At 41.5% G+C, this 18,839-nt stretch overlaps 2 protein-coding genes across 2 annotated transcripts; one reads left to right on the top strand and one right to left on the bottom strand.

Moving 5' to 3' along the window:
* Positions 1-170: 170 nt before the first annotated feature.
* On the top strand, positions 171-4,139 carry LOC138953613 (cyclin-dependent kinase 2-interacting protein-like). Its single transcript, XM_070325484.1, has 5 exons — positions 171-334; positions 635-803; positions 1,319-1,439; positions 2,730-2,850; positions 3,656-4,139. The coding sequence occupies exons 1-5, from the start codon at positions 295-297 to the stop codon at positions 3,853-3,855; spliced, it is 651 nt and encodes a 216-aa protein (XP_070181585.1). The 5' UTR covers positions 171-294; the 3' UTR covers positions 3,856-4,139.
* Positions 4,140-4,282: 143 nt separating this feature from the next.
* On the bottom strand, positions 4,283-18,787 carry LOC138953612 (ribokinase-like). Its single transcript, XM_070325483.1, has 8 exons — positions 18,579-18,787; positions 17,339-17,471; positions 16,733-16,796; positions 16,178-16,240; positions 15,697-15,861; positions 8,489-8,580; positions 7,379-7,564; positions 4,283-6,635 (listed from the first exon to the last, which is right to left on the bottom strand). The coding sequence occupies exons 1-8, from the start codon at positions 18,620-18,622 to the stop codon at positions 6,444-6,446; spliced, it is 939 nt and encodes a 312-aa protein (XP_070181584.1). The 5' UTR covers positions 18,623-18,787; the 3' UTR covers positions 4,283-6,443.
* Positions 18,788-18,839: the final 52 nt, after the last annotated feature.

The following is an 18,839-nucleotide window of genomic DNA, read 5'->3' as shown; positions in this document are numbered from 1 at the left end:
CAAAACAATAAGGACAAATCGATCATACCGTCTTCTTTAATACCAAGTTAATAAAACACTTGATAGTGATGAAATTTACAAGAAAGAGACAAGAATTCGATTGTTTTCGTGCGCAGATGGCTGTTAGAGTCACTTCCCTTGCTAAAACCGGAAGTAGCAGACGACAAACACCACACGCTTGAAGAAGCGTGACACTCATTCTTTCCAGACTAAAAACTTGAAGAGGGACGTTAAGTTTGACATCTATTGACTGATTATTTCATTTAATCTTCCACCACAAGACAGTGTCATATAATGGCTGAAAGTGAACAGTTTTCTCCTTGCAAATCACCGGGTAAGAGACATTTCTAGCCGCGAGAACAAATCAAATGTGTATCACTGTATGAACAAGTGGGTGTGTGTGTGTGCGTGCGTGCGTGCGTATGTGTGTGTGTGTGTGTGTGTGTTTAATCAACACTTCGCCTTTTCTTTTTTGGTCTTGATTTTTTTGTTAAACTTTTTCTGTTATCATTGCATTGCATACTTAATATTTTCAGAAGACTTTTGAAGTTACCATCCGTGTATCTGCATTTTTGTAAGCGACAAAAGAACATATTATTTTGTGCATTGTATACATATTGATCACTGTTAGCAGCACAGGGGAAGGAGTTCAAGAAGCCGAGTCAGCACAGCGTAACAGGACATCTCCGCAAGCTGAAGGACATGGCGGCAGATGTGCACAACACGCTAGAGAAATGGGAATCATTCAACGCCAAGGGAAGCTCCATCCTCAGTGACATTGTCAACACCAGGCTGGAGTACATGTAAGTCAACAATCATTGATAACATACTATCACTTCATTAGTGTTGTGAGTGTAATTAAATTCCACCTTGAGGACATTGAAGTCATACAATATTAAGGGAAACTCCATCACCACTATCAAGTCTTCATAACAGCAACAAAATCAATTATTCAACTTGTGTCATTAAATGATGATGCACACTGACGAATTGGAAGTCGTTAAATGATGGGGTGGGGGACTTGTTTCTACTTGACATTGTTAAAACATGTCCCGGGTTAAGCCGCCTACAATCAGAAATAAACATTAGGACTTTGGAGTATTGATTTTTCATAGGGTGCTGAATACAGGAAGCATCCCTTCTCTTCTTCAAAGAAGTTTCTTTACTACGTACATGTACAATTTTCTCTCTCTCTCTCTCTCTCTCTCTCTAATTTCTCTCTTTCTATCTCTCGATCTCATTCTTCTCTCACACACATGCGGGCACACGCACACACACACACTTATTATTTGACATTTATTGATTGATCAATGTGCAGCTACCAGCAAAGTTCAGAGGAGGGTGAAGAGGGGGGAGACAAAAACAAGAGTGACATTGTCAGCCTGTCATCGAAGCTGGACCCAAAATGTGACGCACTGCATCAAGTCTGTCAATCTATGGTTAGTAGCAGACACCTCAGATTCACACACTTGCATTACTTTCTTCATCTCAAGCATATTCAAAAGAGACCATTTAGGACAGAGAATTCTCTTAGATTTAGTGTGCGGGGGAAATGAAGAGTTTGTATCCCTGGGAGAGGCAAGCTATGTTCAAATGAATTGACAAACCAGCTATTCTGCCTTACAAAGATGACTTATTTATTATATACACCATCTTGAAATTTCTTAGTCTTTTAATTTGCCATGACCATGGTTGGTAGGCGAAGTAGAAAGAATGCTGGTTGTCTTCTTTGTATACGAGGGTAAATTTATCAAACTGGCATAATAATTGTCATGCAGAGTTTTTGTTTAAGCAGGTGGGATTATTTGGGGATGAGCAAAGGGTAAAAAAGCTGTTCGTGAGTGTGGATAATTGTAAACCACATGTACACATTTATTTGCAAATCTGTAGCTGATGAAGGCAGTCGTGCAACTTCACTGCAGTGGAATCTCCCAGAACGACCCCTCCTAATAACCATCAGGCTAATAACCTAATACCCCCCTCCCCCGTTTTCTGGGCACATATGCTTTTTGCACTGTATCTGACCGTCGAATGGCAACACCACCCTTTTTCTGATTACCGACCTACCAACAAAGGGTCAGTAACAACCCCAAACAAGAGGCGAAGCCATCAAGGCTCACGTAAGAAATCGACAAACAGTAACACAAACTCAATCACTCCGTCACACATACACACACACACACACACACACACACACACACACACACAGAAAGAGCATAGGTGAAACTGTGCAAGAAAGCAAGACACTAGATCTAGATCTGTCTGTCTGCATGTAGCCTACTTACAGGACACGACTGCCAACTAGTCTCGGCGCGCTCAAAATAATAATGACCGAGACTTTCAGTACTTCCTTCGCGTGACGTCTAACCCTCTTACGTCATAATGTGACGTCAATGTAATGTGACGTCTTCAAATGTTAGAGTTTCTACCACAGACATACACACACACGCACAAACACACACACACACACACGCACAAACGCACAGACAGACAAAGTTACGATCGCATAGGCTACACTTACGTGAGCCAAAAATGCAACCCTGAAAACTGCTGGATCTCTTGACCTCATTACTTCATATTTGGTGTACATTACCTTCAGCTTATGCATGACAAGTCCACTAAGTGGCAAGTTTGTAGGTTGTGGGTACCCAGTTGCATTTTTGTAGGTCACCTGCACAAACCTTTGGGTGAAGTTTTGATGTGCACCATTCTGTTCTTCTGTGCTACAGGAGGGAGCTGTGACCAAGCTTGCATCCCTGGCATCCACGGCCAGAGGACTCCACTCTCTTTGCCAACACAGAGACGAGGCCGATGACATCCTTGGTGTCACGTGGACAATCCACAACTTTGGTCAGTCAATAAAGATTCTTTCTGTTCAGTAGATACATTGTGTGGTTAATTTTTTTCATTTAAAGCTCTCCTTTTTTCTCAGATTTTCTCTTGATACACCCCCATTTTAAGACTTTCCGTTATTTAACCTGACCTCCCATGATAATTAGGAGACATTATGACATGTGGACTGTGTATATCGCTTTAGTTGGACTTCAGAAATGTATAGCCTGAAATGTGACACATTGTTAACTGGTTTAATATAATTTCCAAACCCTTCTGCTGTCACAGTTGTAGATTATTTTCCAGACCAGTTTTGCATTTACTGGGGTATTTTTTCTCCTTCTATATTCGTTCACTGTGAGGAGTTTTCACATTGAAACTATGGCTAAATCAAGAATGAGAATTTAATTGACATTTTGTCAAGTTTTGACTGTTTTCCTTGCCGGAGATCAGATCAAAAACATATGAAGACAAGTTTGTTTGTTTTTTTTTTAATTCTCTTTTGGTGAAGTTTTTTTTTTTTTTAGATTTTTTTTTTTTTACATACATATAATTCTGTACATTACAGGACATCACTTAACCAAAAGGAAGACAAGTTTGTTTCATTTGTCTCATAATTATTTGTTTGCTGTCCACAATAAATACCATCAATGCACTTGTGAATGTTGTGTTTTGTCAAAAATTAAACATTCCACTAAATAACTTTTCTTGTTTTTAGATTCAGATTACTTGAGTAAGGTAGAGTTAAGTGAATTTTACTTATTGTTACAACTTTAAAAGTTTTGCCTTTACAGTACATGAATTGTTTTTGTTTTTGTTTTAGTTGAAGCATTCAAAGCTTTGCATTCCATGTACGCCAAGGAGCTACATTTGAAAACAGAAATTGCGAAGACAGTTGCTCTTGCTGAAACGAGGGAATCACTGATGTTTTATTCAGCAGCATGGATGCATCAGCCGTACATTGACAGCCAAATGATGGTCAAAGCCGTGCTGATGGAGACTGGACATCAGCCTGTGACCTAATCGCCTTGGTGTCACACTGGACATCAGCCTGTGACCTAATCGCCTAGGTGTCACACTGGACATCAGCCTGTGACAGACAGACAGACAGACAGAGACAGAGACAGACACAGACAGAGACACTTGGAGAGGACAGCACGTTTCGCCCTGCAGTCCGAACTGACGATCTAACAGCGAACGACAAGAAGAAGACAAGAGACACACACAGACAGACAGACAGACAAATGTCGCTGAATTAGGACAGAATGTTCAAAGAACAAATTATCTATATGTGTGTGTGTGTGTGTGTGTGTGTGTGTGAATAAACATACTGTTTAGAGACTGGCTGCTTGGAGCAAGGTAGCTAACATACTTCAGAGCAGATACCTTTGGCATGTCGCGTAAAGAGTTCACTCCCCTTCATTCTCACTGCACACTTTCCAACATGAAGAACGTGTGGCAGAAGTATTTAGATTATTACATTTGATACATGGAAAGAAAATAAATAATAGTCATTTATACAAAGAATAAGATATCATTAATGTCTTGCAAGTGGACACAAATTTGGAACTACATTCCTGATCAGTGGCGACCTAAAACATGTCATAAGCATACGCAATCAACAATCTTAATTAACATGCTCTCAATTTTGCATCAAATCAACACTGTTAATACATATATTTTTCCCCCTGATATCAAAACAGTAATACTGATTCTGAAAACAGACATTCAGGCTGAACTGACAACCATTTTTTCTTTAAAATAAAGAAGTGTCATAATCATATAAAACCGTATACAATCTATTGAGGAGAAAAACACCAATGTTTGAATCAATAGAAAAAATATAAAGAGAGGAACCACATATTCAGTTTTCAACATAGAATAACTGAGCAAATAATTATTTATCAACAGTTTTTAAAGGTACAAGTACCCTCTTTCTATTGTAAATAATCATGCCAGCCATCACAGACGTGTCCACGCTTTTACATTTGATGAGCGCATTTTTTCACTTGGACTCATTTCAAAAAGTTTTGCTTTGTGTGCTGTGTAGGAACTACATGCATTGCTGAATAAATGTTGTCAAAGATTAACAGAGGTGCCAGTCACAAAAATAGTTCCACCAAACAAATCCTAGTCTGCACAGAAAGCAGCCAGTGTGTAGATGTTTGGTATGTGTGCAAGCAGATGGCTGCTTTTATCTCGCGTGAAAGCCTGGATGGACAGGTATGTAGTGTTGTACATGTTCCCTTACACAAGAAGAAAAGTATCTTTAAAATGTGTTATGTGTCGAGTATTTGCTGCCTCATTTTAATTATTCACAATAATACATGAACTGTAAATCACATGTCAAATGCCCTTGTACAATATTCACGTCAAATGCCCTTATAAAATAATCATGTCACAAACTCAAAAAGATAGATAAATGGTAAAAGTGAGAGAAATGACCAGACATTCATGTCATTAAAGAACAGTGAAAGCAGGGTAAACTGCAATACCCAGAAAATGTTCAATTAAAAACAATATCAATGATCGAACAAGCAATATTTAGTAATACAATTTGCTGTGAAATTTACAAAAAAAGTTAAAAAGTTGAAGATGCAACTCTGAAACATGTATTGACATTAAATAAATGTGAAATTAGATATTTAATTTTAAGCACACACACATTCAGGCTGCCCCTGAACCTGACATTTGCCTTAGTTAAAGAACTGGAGCATACATATTATTTTGGAATGTTTTAAAATAGTTATATGATTCAATGCTAATGAATAAGTCAACTGAATTACCACTCTAAAAAAATCAAAACCTTTGCAAATAAGCTTGCATCCTTTTTTTTACCAGCCATTTCATAAAGAAAAGAAAAGAAAAATCAGCATGAAATGAAAATCTTCAAAGTGAATATGCAAGTGCAAGTATATAGAGATTACACAACGTCATCGAGTGAGGGACCGAAAAATATTGAAACTCGAGGATGATTTTTTTGTGGTATCAACCGAGACCGTAGGTCGAGGTTGATACCACACAAAAAAATCATCCGAGAGTTTCAATATTTTTTGGTCCCTCACAAGATGACGTTTGTGTAATTTGTGTATACAATGATCAACGACAAAGACAAAAATTAAAACAAAAACAACACGAACTCTTTTCCATCGAGGAATGGTGGAAGGAAAATAACAACCGGAAATAGATCTAGATCTAAATTGATCTCTATGACCCGTGCCTTGATACCATTGAGATCATAGGAGATGCACAGCAGTGCCGATACCAGGTTTCTTTAGCTTCACTTTAAAATGATATCAGAACGATAGTTATTCACTTGAAAGTGAACACAGGAGAGTTGTATACACAAAATCGCAGCACAGCTGAACATTTGAATTTACAGGACTTCATCAAGGTTGGGAAACTAATTATACAACCACTATCATAATTTAATTTTCACTATTTTACGAGTGATTTGCTTGGTGCTATCACAAGGTCTGCAAGAAGCTGACTAGCACCAAGACCTGACTTTGGTAAACTAAATAAAATTATCAGCGATTTGTTAGCACTGCCATCATGTCTCTTGTTCTTTGACTGGACACAAGATTAGATTCCGGTCAACGCAAAATTTATCAGTGGTTTACTGGTGCAGCCATGAGGTCTTTCGGCAGTTGACTGGCTGTAGGAAAGCTGCTCTGTGTTCCCGAGGCCTGGCAGCTTATAGACGCCACTGTGTTTGCTCGTGTGACGGCATCCAGTAGGGGCAGCGTTGGCATGAGGGCTCTGTAGTATGCTAGTGCACCGATGAAGGAATCGCCAGCTCCCTGTGAATGTGTTGCAAGATTATTAGTTCCCTTCTTATCTAAAAAAAAAAAAAAAATACCTGGTACAAATTGAATGTGCTGTACACCAGTAAAATGAGGAATGCAATATATATACAAACTTTACCTCCTCAACTTGTTTTGTTTGCTTGTTTGCTTTTTTTTAAGGTACACTTGGTGTACGTGTTAACAGATATAATTCTGTTACAATATACAGGGTTATTCATTTCAAGAGTATTTGTCACAAGTGAATATACAAAGACACCTGTATAAAACACACACACACACACACACACACACACACACACACACACACTAAAACACACACACACACACACACACACACACACACATGCTCACACACACTAACACACACTAAAACACACACACACACACACACACACACACACACACACACACACACACACGCATGCTCACACACACTAACACACACTAAAACACACACACACACACACAAACACAATGAGCTAGAGAGAGAGAGAGAGACAGACAGACAGACAGACAGACAGACAGACAGACAGACAGACAGACAGACAGACAGAAACACAGAAACACAGAAACACAGAGAACTCAGAACTTTATTACGAAAGAATAAAGGTTTTTAGGCTTAGCCTAATCTTCCAACCTGTCCATTTAACATGTACAGAGAATAATGGTAACGTAAGAGAAACAGACAGACAGACAGACAGATATACACACACACACACAGAAGGCAATGTACTGACCGTAGTATCCACAGCCTTGATGGAGGAGACCGGCACCAGCACACCGTCATGCTGCGCTGAGGTCAGCACGCTCCCCCTCTCTCCCAGCGTGATGATCACAGTCTCGCACCCTTTGCTGCGCAGCATCTCAGCTGCTCGCTGCGCACTGTCCACATCACTTACAGTAACACCTGTCAACATCTCTGCCTGTGGAAAGAAATGGAAGAAAAACAAGTTTTTAGTCTAAGTTGCCATGGTATTTAATTAGATTTTGAGAAATAGTAAAATGTTGATAAAACATTAAATTGTGAGATGGGAAAGAGTGCGATATGCAAAACTTAGGTAAAAAACAGAAAACTAAAAACAAAACAAAATGTTCGACGCCACATGAACTTCTTGTAACCTTCACTGTGAATGTACATCTTCTAGGTTTACAATGTTTGGACAGTACAGTGGAAATACCATGTTAAGAAATGTTTTGTTGATAACCTCCGTAAATTACCCCCATTGTAAGACTCCCTCTCTTTCAAGACATGATTTTCTCAACATTTGTGGAGGTCTCTTCTTCTTCTTCTTCTGCGTTCATGGGCTGAAACTCCCACGTACACTCGTGTTTTTTGCACGAGTGGAATTTTACGTGTATGACCGTTTTTTACCCCGCCATTTAGGCAGCCATACGCCGTTTTCGGAGGAAGCATGCTGGGTATTTCCGTTTTTCTATAACCCACCGAACTCTGACATGGATTACAGGATCTTTTTCGTGCGCACTTGGTCTTGTGCTTGCGTGTACACACGGGGGTGTTCGGACACCGAGGAGAGTCTGCACACAAAGTTGACTCTGAGAAATAAATCTCTCGCCGAACGTGGGGACGAACTCACGCTGACAGCGGCCAACTGGATACAAATCCAGCGCGCTACCGACTGAGCTACATCCCCGCCCCGGGGAGGTCTCTTAAAGGGGTGTTTCACTGTACATCATAACTAAACTCCACGGTCTCTACCTATTTGAATACTGGAAGAAAGAATAAGGAGACGTGAATGTCACAGAATGGAAAAAACTGCTTTAGACAGATATGCAACTTGGTGCTGTTGTTATCATTGTGATTGTTGTTACTGAATAAAATCACTCACCTCACTCTCATTTGCACACAAGATATCACAGGATGTGTAAAAGTCTGCATCCAGATTTTCTGCTGCTGGCGCAGGGTTGAAAATGGTAAATACTAAAACAAAAAAGCTGATAAAATCACATCAATATTCATACAGACAGTAGATACATGCTACTAGGATTTCATTTGTTAATGGTGTTTACATTGGTGTTGGCTGCACAAATGGTTTTGTGTGAACATACTGTTTGTGTTTATTTTCTGTGTGTGTTTTATGAATGTCTTGTGATGTCTGTGTTCCCTCGCGCACAAGTCCTAGAGAAAGAGCGCAACAGGAGCAAAAACCAAAATGTTGATTACTTGTATCAATTTGTGTGCATGCCAACTCGCGTTCACACATGCCGAATTACTTGTGTAAATATGTACAAAATAAAATGAGAATATCATTTATTAGTAATATTGTACACACAGAAGCTAGACTGAACATAAATTCAAGGCTTGAAATGCTACACAACAAAACAGGAGAAAATTGTGTTGTGGACTTTTGAGCCAAGGTATGCACTCCCTTTCAAAAGATATGTCAAAATTAGAACCAAATCTATGCAATCTGGCGCATTCTGGGTGCAACTTTGAGCAAATAAGAGATAAGGGTAACAGACTTAAGCCTGTCCTTAATTGGGCGAAGTCGACTACACAAAGTAGACTTCGTGAAGCTGGCTGCACAAAGCTTTAGCACTGAGTGTTCGGTATAATTTGCGTAGTCTTTGTGAAGTCGACTTCGGGCTGAATTAAGGACTGCCCTATTGGGCTTTTAGTATGAGTTATTTCTAATATGCTGACTGTTAGTAAATGATAACAGACATGTCGAGAAAAAAGATATCATGCATGAGCCTTTTAGGCGAATGCTGATATCGTTTGTGAGACATGTCTGTTATCATTTGCTAACAGTCAGCATATTAGAAATAACGGTTTTATTACCGTTTAATTCGACCAAAAGAAATTTCGAAGCGACCCCGCGAATTAGACAGAACAGCCGCAATGGGAACTGGAGCGCTCCTACCTGATTATGCCTGTCAGTCAAAGAATTCTCGTGACCTGGGTCAGCCAATCAGAGTAACACGCCTTACGTGATGAATATTCACAGGTCAAATGCGTTTGACACACAACAAACCATGTTGAACATGCGTTTCGGTTGCTTCGCTTTTTCTTGTTGAACAGAGAGCGACAGATTTAGAACCGACTCCAGACGGATGGGAAATGACGTAAAGATACATTTGACGTAAAGCGAGTGACCCAATTTCACTTGATTTTCCGAACTTTGATAATCCAAAATTTTAATAATAAATTTTCATTTAATTAATATACTTACCCAACTCACATATAGCAATTAACTCTAGTTCAGTGCTGGTAACGCTGTACACGTTCCCCTTGGTAACAAGGGAGACCACCCTAAAAAAGAGTGATCCATCCCATAATATCAGACCGATGTCCGGTCCAACATCCGTATGCGTGCGCATACGCCGCCATTTGTATCATTCGAACGAAGCCCAACTCACTACTTTTTTAGAACCCAATACCACCACAGCGGGGAGGCGGGAGGGTTTAAACGATGTGAGTTGGGTAAGTATATTAATTAAATGAAAATTTATTATTAAAATTTTGGATTAAATTACATATTATTACCCAACTCACATATAGCAGATTGCTACTATAGGTGGCGGGTATATAGCGAAATTAAGATATTAGAACCTGTCCTGCGACTACCACAACAGGTAACGCGGAACTGCCGTCCTGTATCAAGACGCCTCTGAGGTAGAAGTTAATAAAAACCTCCTCAGACCGCCAGTAAGCCGACTCCAGTACTTCAGCCAAAAAGGCCCGACCGGAGGACTGCCAAAGAGGAGGCCCATGCCCTTGCCTCAAACGTTCTAGCTATAGAGAAAGGCAAAACTGCCCTAACATCTCCAGACTGTGATTGTCAACAGGTAAACCTCTGTGTGATCAACATGGAGACTCACTTGGTTAAAGTCCCTTTCGCAATATCCTTACACCTGCTGTGTTAAGCGATATCATAAAAGCTTCTGACTTTCTGACCAATTGCCGAGTCCGTGACAGGTACCTTCTGAGCGTCCTCACCGGACAAATAACCACATCAAGCTCCCCAGGAGCAAGAATCCAGTGTAGCAGTCCATCTAGGTAAGGTTGACTACAAAACGTCATACCTCTACCAGAGTAGATAGACCTTCTTCCCTCCATAACTCAGTGTTTAACGTCGTTTTCAACCGTTCAAGGTTAAACCACGACGGAGATGAAAGATAAGGCAAATGCCCTTTGATTCAATGATCTAACATTATCCGTGAAAGACAGAAAAATCCTCGAAACTCGAAATGTTAAACTGGCTAAACGTGACTCTAAAGGAACCAAACTCATGCTTCAAGAATTGAAAGTGCAATAGGAAGCTGGTTGCCCCCATTTACCGCTTAAATGCCGAGGATAAATCACGACCGAGATGAAAGAAAAGGCAAGTGACCTTTGATCCACTAATCTAACAAGATCCGTGCGAGTCAGAAAAATCTTCGAACCTCGAAAAGTTTAATTGGCTAAACGTGACTCTAAAGGAGCCAAACTCTTGCTTCATGAATTGAAAATGCAATTCGAAGCTGGTTTCCCCATTTTCCGCTCAAATGCCAGAAAATTTCAAAGAAAACCCACAAGTCATAGATCAGTCTTTCTTAAAAGAGCTGTCTTTATCCAAAATAGCCAGAAAGCACGCTTACTCCCACTTCTCACAGAAGCTACTAGAGTAAGCTTAGCCGTTTTCCGTGATAAATCGCCAGGCTAGCCTTGAAAAAAGGGTAACGCCAAGCTGCACCAAGTCGTAACAACGTGACCGAAATCTCATAAAGTCTTAAATAAGACATGGAAGACAAAACGGAAACCCAAAAAGAAAGGTGGGTAGCCACCTGCAATAAACAGAAAGAAGCGGAGTTCTTTCCGTAAGAAAAAAGCACTTTGAACCACGCCAGTCAAAGTGGCAAGTGAACAAAACACAAAAACCCTATAGAGACTCTGAACCAAATCCAGAGTCGAGGCGGAAGCCCCTGAGAATCTCAAGGATACCCCTACAGTAGACATCCGTGTAATTCGAATGTGAGAAAGCAAAGATGCCTTCTTGCCAGCCTTAAGAGGTCTGGGAACCAAGATTGCAAAGACCCGTCTGTGAGACCAAAAGGTCGCCGAACAGATCTATGAAAGAGCCCTGTGAAAGCGAGGGTATCGAGCCAAAGCTAAAATAGACAACAGCCAGCCTGAAGCTTTTCGTTTGGAAACAAAAAACCGCCAAGGCCTGCCTAACGCTTTCCCTTTTACCATGAGCTTCTCTTAGAAGGAAAAACCCCGCGTGCATAGCAGCGGATTCAAAGAGATAACTTTCAAACGAGAAAGAGATTAAAGTCACGCCAAAAGAACAAAACTTTGAAGGCAGAGGCTTACTCCTAGGTAAAAGACGGCAAAGCAACATCCTTTGTATCTGCGTCCTGTAGGACCACAAAGATAGCCATTCAGAACGTAACCGCCCAGGCGAGAGAAAATAAAAACAAGTACAAAAGAGCCCATCAAAAAGAAAAGATGAGACAATCTACCCGAGCTAGGAGATCTTGATCTTACAGACAGTTTCTCCTTGCTATCAAAAACCCGATGGATGTTTGCCAAACCCGAGGGCGGTTCCGTAGAACGCAAAAAGAGAACCTAAGTTCTTAGGCTTGGCGTTAACCGAAGCCTACAGAAAGCGCTCCGTGAGTGACACGCTACTTGAGCGTGCAACACAAGCCAAAGCACCCTCGCCACAGGTCAAGCGTTGTCCATCAAGAAAGAGCCAAGTGGTGACAAAGAAGACTCGCTTGTGAAAACTTCCACAAGCACAAAGGATCCCGACGGAGGATCTAAGGGCTTGACACTCAAAGATTCTCCTCGGAAAGATCAAAACAACTACGAACTGCCGCGAACAGCGACACAAGTGAAGTAAGAGCCTCCCTCCTGTTCAAAAGCATTATAATGATCATCGAAAAGATGAGACCCAGTCACCCATCCCGATAAGGCAAAACTTGCCAACATCGGAAAATTTTCGAAAAAACAAACAATTTCAAACGCCAGAACTCCATGACCAGATCTCCATCCACCTGTCCCATGCCAGCTGGAAGACTGGAAGGGGAAGTGGATACAGCCTGTATAACAGCAAAGGAACCGCAGTAACGGAACCGGAAGCCAAAAGCTGAAAAGTGCCGACTACCAACGCAGTGTTAACAGTAGAAGGCTGTCCCATCCTGTAACCGGAAGATGCAGCCGCAAAAGCGGAAGCGAAACCGGCCGTGGATTAGTAAACATGAGAACCAACCGGTTGTATAGAAACACACCGGAAGATTCCATAGAACCTCGACCCATTACAGCTGCGAGCGCCACTGCCCTTGCTAACTTGAAATGGAACCTGAATACAGTGCTAATCGTTAATACGGAAGCACCTACATCTGAACAGCCATCAAGCACAACCGTGCAATCCGGAAGCTGCCTTCCTGTTTGACTCAAAATATCCAACAAGGAACCAGCCTTACTGCTCGCTTCCTGCCCCCCAGGAGGAAGCGGAAGTCAAAACTACAAGACATATGCCATCTTCAGGGCAATGAACGACGATTCCCGGCCGCGGAAGTGAACCTACTGTTCCTCCGAACTCCGGAAGTCGTCGAACAAAGGCAGGGGTGGACGAGGCAAAAAAATTCCTCAGCCACTCCTTCCTGTCAAGTCCTAAATGCCGTTTATCACTGCGCACATCACTGCGCTGGACACCTTGAACGGCAAGTTAAGCTGGGTGACATCCACCACCGTGGACACCTCTCCAAACATCACCTTCCTACTCGGTATCAAAGTTAGGAAGGTGACCCCCAGAGAGACTCGCATGGCCAATCCAAGAATCACCCAGCCCAACAAATTCCTGCCCCCAGGGCGGAAGCTTACGTTGCCCAGCCACGAAAATGCGTGCTACATTCCTCGCGCGAACGTACACCACTTACACCGGAGAACCCGGCTACACGTGGCCATATGCCAACTCCAGGGCAATGGACAACGATCCCCGAAAGCTGAAGAGAACATCCTGTTCCTCCGAACTTCCAGAAGTCGGAACCGGAAAGAGGTGGAGTCAGTTACGCCCTGCTCTCAACCACCCCTTCCGGTCAAAACTTAAATGCCGTTTTCCGCCGACCACGTCACTGCGCTGGACAACTTGAACGGCAAGTTAAGCTGGGTGTCGTCCATCCCATGGACGCACCCTCGTTAACCTTCCTGCTCGCCATCGTAGTCAGGTAGGTGACCCTAGAATGACACCCATGGTCAGCCCCAGAGTCACCAATAACTTAAATGCCATTTCCGTTAGCCCACGTCACTGCGCTGGACAACTAAAACGGCAAGAAAGCTGGGTGTCGTTAGCCTTCCTGCTCGCCATCGAGTCAGGTAGGCCACCGCGGCCTATTCAGTCACACCGCCCTGCTGGAAACCAGACGCAGGAGGTTGACCTACAGACGGACACCCGCGGTCCGTCTCTCAAGGCTGGGAATCCTCTACCACTGAGGCATCCCCGTCATCCGCCCTAACCTACGACTCGAGATCAAGCTCAGAGCCAGGAGGCAGAACATCAGACAGTTTATCGTCGGCAGAACCGACCACTTCCTGCCCCCAGGGCGGAAGAGGACTAAAACGGTCCCCGATATTCTCATAAAGAGACGTACGGAGGCGTTCGTCCTTTCGCTGCTCATAAGAACTCTCACGACATCCATCGCCAGAGAGAGCCCCCTGAGCTCGCACACCGGCAAGCGGTGTAGACATACCTTGTACTGGTGTCACATGGGAGAGACACCAAGTCGGTACCCCCATCCTGCGAAGCATGGACATCCGCCCGAGTCACAGTCGCCGAAGGCTTAGCGGAAGTCGAAGCCGGAACTGCAGGCGACCGCCGGATCTTGGCTAAGGAAAAAACATCAGAAACACCCGACGGAAGCGCACACAATTCCTCCCGAGTGGAAGATAATCCAGACGCTAATGACGAAAACTTGAGAGCTCAGCGTCAACAATAAAGAAGCAACGTCGGCTGGCGCTAACCCAGGGCAGCCAGGCGAAACAGAAGCAGAAGAAGCTACGTACACCAGAACGACTACTCCTGTCAGAAAGTAAACAAGTCTGACTGGAAGATTGTTCGTACGTCTGCTAACACGGGAGACTTAACAGAAGTTGACTCAGATGACACAGACGCGGACTTCCCTGCGCCCTTATCTCTCCTTGAGCTTCTTTTCGGAGGCGTAACGTCAGCTACCTGCCTCGAACTAGGCTTCCGTTTAGCGCTATCAACAAGCGAAGCCTCCGCCATAGCAAACAACTCACGAAAAATTTCACAGAAAACAATTTCAGAAAAATTTCACAAGTACACACGAGCGACGAAAACGTCGCTAAAGTTACAACAAAAACGGAAAGATCTCACCACACAGCATAGGTACAGGTGTAAAGTAAAGGCGGCAACCAAGGGGAGAAGCCAAAGCAAAAGACTCTGGCGAAAAGCTGAAGACAGCAGGAGCGTACATCAGGAGCGTCCTACCCAGTTGAACCGCTGAGAGAGAAATGATACAAATGGCGGCGTATGCGCACGCATACGGATGTTGGACCGGACATCGGTCTGATATTATGGGATGGATCACTCTTTTTTAGGGTGGTCTCCCTTGTTACCAAGGGGAACGTGTACAGCGTTACCAGCACTGAACTAGAGTTAATTGCTATATGTGAGTTGGGTAATAATATGTAATTTAATTTAGATTTCAAGTGAGCAAGTCGGCATTGCACACTCAAAGGATGGGCGGTGCCTCCCTGTTCCGTAAAGCACCCACCGACAAAACTCGCTTTTCGGTATTTTTTAGATAAAGAGAGTATTATCTGACAGCATTTGAAGTGTCATTCTTTAGAATAAATCACACTGATATTGCTGATTTAAATTTTTACTTTGTCTTGTTCATTTTTAGCTTGATAAACAAAAAGGGTCCCTGCCTGAACGTTATAACATTTAGAGGGTCACCTAGAATCCATCCTGATTGGTCAAAAAGCCATATGGGGCACTGAATTGGTAATAGGAGGTGATAAACAGGCTTTCAATAGCTGAGGATTTCAAGGCCTAATAACTCCATCTCACAAAGACAAACTGACCCCCGCTGGACTTTGCCAGCTTCAGTGCAGCCAGTGAGGTGGCCTGGGGTACCTCCAGTTGACACAACACGACCTTGGCATTGCCGATCAACTCTGTTGCCTTGGCAACATCCCCCTCTGATAACAGCAGGTTGGCCCCGGCAACAATGACAATGGAATTCTGACCTGAAAATATATATACATCTTATGTCTTATAAGTCAACGAGTCAACAACAAATCCATGAACAAATAAACGAATGAGTAAAATTAATTCAGTGTGATCAGCCTACATCTGTACATGTTCAATGTGGTGTTTTTCAGCTCATTAATGGCTTGGTATGCTCCATGAGATGTTAATCACACGAGAAAAAAGCAAAAAAAAAGCAGAACAAAAAGTCTCCACATCAGGTAGATAAAATTTTTAAAATAACAAAGGAATACACACACACAAAAAACCCAGTCTGTACATTTACTACTCAACTTAACCATTTTAGTCACTCACCATCTTCACTGACAATGATAGAAGCAACTCCTGATGAGGCTTCATCTGTTTGAGACACATGATCTGAGAAAAAACAATATTTGACAAAGGATCAACACAGGCATTCTGAGCATCGAACACTAAATACGCTTACCAACTGCCTGTTTTGCTTTGCTTTCTTAGTTTTAAAACCATTTCTAAGGACAATACCAGAAACAGTAAACATATTCTGCATGCAAAAATAAATCTAAATTCAAATTTAAAATTTCCTTTACATAGCTTATTCAGTACAAAAACAATAATCGGATCTGCTTTTTTCTTCTGACATTTCTCAAAGCTAACGTGGGCTTGTCTACATGAAGCGATGGAAAGAAATAAGTCTGAAAGATAACACATATTCAACACATACGGTAGGAGACCTACATAATTTATGTCTAAAGCCTAACATTATATGAGTGTAAAAATCACAAAGTGTCTACCAAAAGATATGTAAGGATAGGTCTAATATGCAAAATAACCAGCTGAAAATGCTGGCTATAACCAAGAAAAAAACAACGTAACAGAATAATTGTTTACCTTTATTGACACCGACATTCTGGAAGTTTTCAAGTGTGTTGTCACCATAAAAATCTTTACCAAGCTGAAACAAAAAGAAAATTAATGCAAGTCAATGATCACAATCAATAAATAGTGCACACACACTGAAACAGTTTTAAACTGCTCTGAAAACAGTCAAACATTGCTCTCATGCTTTCTCAAATACCTTTCCGCAGAAGGCTTTAGTGGGCAAGTTACAGTGCATGAAAATGCACCTCACAGTTCTTTACAACAGTATACACACAATTTTGTTTAAAATATATTTGAGCAAAGAACTTTTAGCCTGAACATTTTCGAATCAAAAGAAGTCTGACTGCCCATGTGACCCCGATAATGCATGTTTGGTTTCTGTGGCTTTAAAGATTACAGAATCAAAAACAAGCAAGATTAGTTATTGGAACATTTGATTACAGACAAAACGAAACCAGGGAACATTTGATTTTGTTTTGTCTATGATGGGAATGTTTACAATTAAATGTGTCAATGGCTTTTGATTCTTGATTTTGAAATATTCACATTCTTAGATTCTATCTGTTTTTGTGTGTGTTTTTTTCCTCAAAGAATGCAGCATCGTTGATTACTGACCTTGGCCACCATGGCTGTCTTGGCACCGAGCTTTGCTGCCATCACACACTGGTTGGCTCCCTTGCCGCCAAAACCCATCAGGAATTTGTTGCCATGGATTGTCTCCCCTGGCCGGGGCTGCCTCTGAGTGAAGCTGAAATGTTGCAAGCCATCTCTCACAAACAGGACCCTCTGTTTTCTGCTTACATTTTGACAGTTTAAACTTTGTACAGTTAAACCTGCCTTGGTGACAACCTGTCCATAACAAGCACTTGCCCACAACAACCACCCCAAAGAATCCTCCAAAGAGGTTAGTTCTATATAATTCACATTTTCACAGAAACCACCTGTCTATAAATAATGACCCCATTTGGTCGGTCCCTTGGCTGGTCATAATACAAAGTCTTGACTGTACAAACAAAATAAGTATATGCATGCGCATTTAAACATGATTTTTAACAGGGTTTTAACAGCAAACAAGAACAACCTGTTTGACTGCGAAACTATACAATTTTGTTTGTATTTTTCTTCAAATGATTAAATGTCATGCTGTATAACATCAGTTTGAAAACACGCTTTGAGGAAATGACAGTTCAAAATTACTGCTTATCTCGTACACTACAGTATTCTCTTCTTCCTCTAGTTATGAAATAACAGCATATAATTCAAAGGTCTCCAATCAACATTGCAGCATGATAACTTAACTCATATTTTTATACTGTACTAGTGTTTTGCCTCAAAAAACTCTTACTTCTACAGTAAGATATGTTCCCTTAAAATCAACAGTGAACATTCACACACAAAACTGTATCTTCATTTGTTTGTTGATCATTTGTTTATTGATCATTTGTTTGTTGATCATTTGTTTGTTTGTTTACTATCAAAAGAGTACACATGTACTATATCTTTTCTCTCTATATATATGTACAAACAAATCACTGACTGCAAATTAACTAAAAAAATAAGCAAACAAAAAGTAAGAGCAAAAGTGACATGTACACCGCACTTTATCAACACTATTATTCGCAGCAGTATCCTCGACCCATTTGATAAAGGGTTACAACATGCACAACATAGCAGTACAATAGATGTCAGTACAATCAATACGCCAGTTACCCTTGCTCCACCAATGTTCATACGGTGTCGCAAAACACTATAAAATACGACATGCACTGCCTGTTAACAGTATGAACCTAAAGTCATTTCTACACGTTCTGACATAAGTGTAGCATCCGAAATATGCTTCGTTTGGTAAACAAACCTGACTAAGTCAGTCATGCTGCTACCAACCACGACAACATCCATCTTGCTTGCGACAACGAGAGTTATTCGCTCTTGGTACGTTTGCCAAACCTGCTTTCTCTATGAAGGATTGTTGCTTTTTCTCAAAACAATAAGGACAAATCGATCATACCGTCTTCTTTAATACCAAGCTAATAAAACACTTGATAGTGATGAAATTTACAAGAAAGAGACAAGAATTCGATTGTTTTCGTGCGCAGATGGCTGTTAGAGTCACTTC

The sequence above is a fragment of the Littorina saxatilis genome, linkage group LG17 (genome assembly GCF_037325665.1).
Source record: "Littorina saxatilis isolate snail1 linkage group LG17, US_GU_Lsax_2.0, whole genome shotgun sequence".
NCBI classification, from domain to species: Eukaryota; Metazoa; Mollusca; class Gastropoda; order Littorinimorpha; family Littorinidae; genus Littorina; species Littorina saxatilis.
Note: the sequence above shows the minus strand (reverse complement) of the source record. Positions and strands in the feature narration are given on the sequence as shown.

What these genes read in the sequence shown, in the direction of transcription:
- LOC138953613 (XM_070325484.1), top strand. Translation starts at nt 295, where the DNA reads ATGGCTGAAAGTGAACAGTTTTCTCCTTGCAAATCACCGG. An exon ending in AACACCAGGCTGGAGTACAT is followed by an intron (nt 804 to 1,318) that starts GTAAGTCAACAA and finishes ATCAATGTGCAG; the next exon opens with CTACCAGCAAAGTTCAGAGG. An exon ending in ATCAAGTCTGTCAATCTATG is followed by an intron (nt 1,440 to 2,729) that starts GTTAGTAGCAGA and finishes TCTGTGCTACAG; the next exon opens with GAGGGAGCTGTGACCAAGCT.
- LOC138953612 (XM_070325483.1), bottom strand. Translation starts at nt 18,622, where the DNA reads ATGGATGTTGTCGTGGTTGGTAGCAGCATGACTGACTTAGTCAG. An exon ending in GCTGGCAAAGTCCAGCGGGG is followed by an intron (nt 8,581 to 15,696) that starts GTCAGTTTGTCT and finishes TTTTTGTTTTAG; the next exon opens with TATTTACCATTTTCAACCCT. An exon ending in TCAAGGCTGTGGATACTACG is followed by an intron (nt 6,636 to 7,378) that starts GTCAGTACATTG and finishes ACACATTCACAG; the next exon opens with GGAGCTGGCGATTCCTTCAT.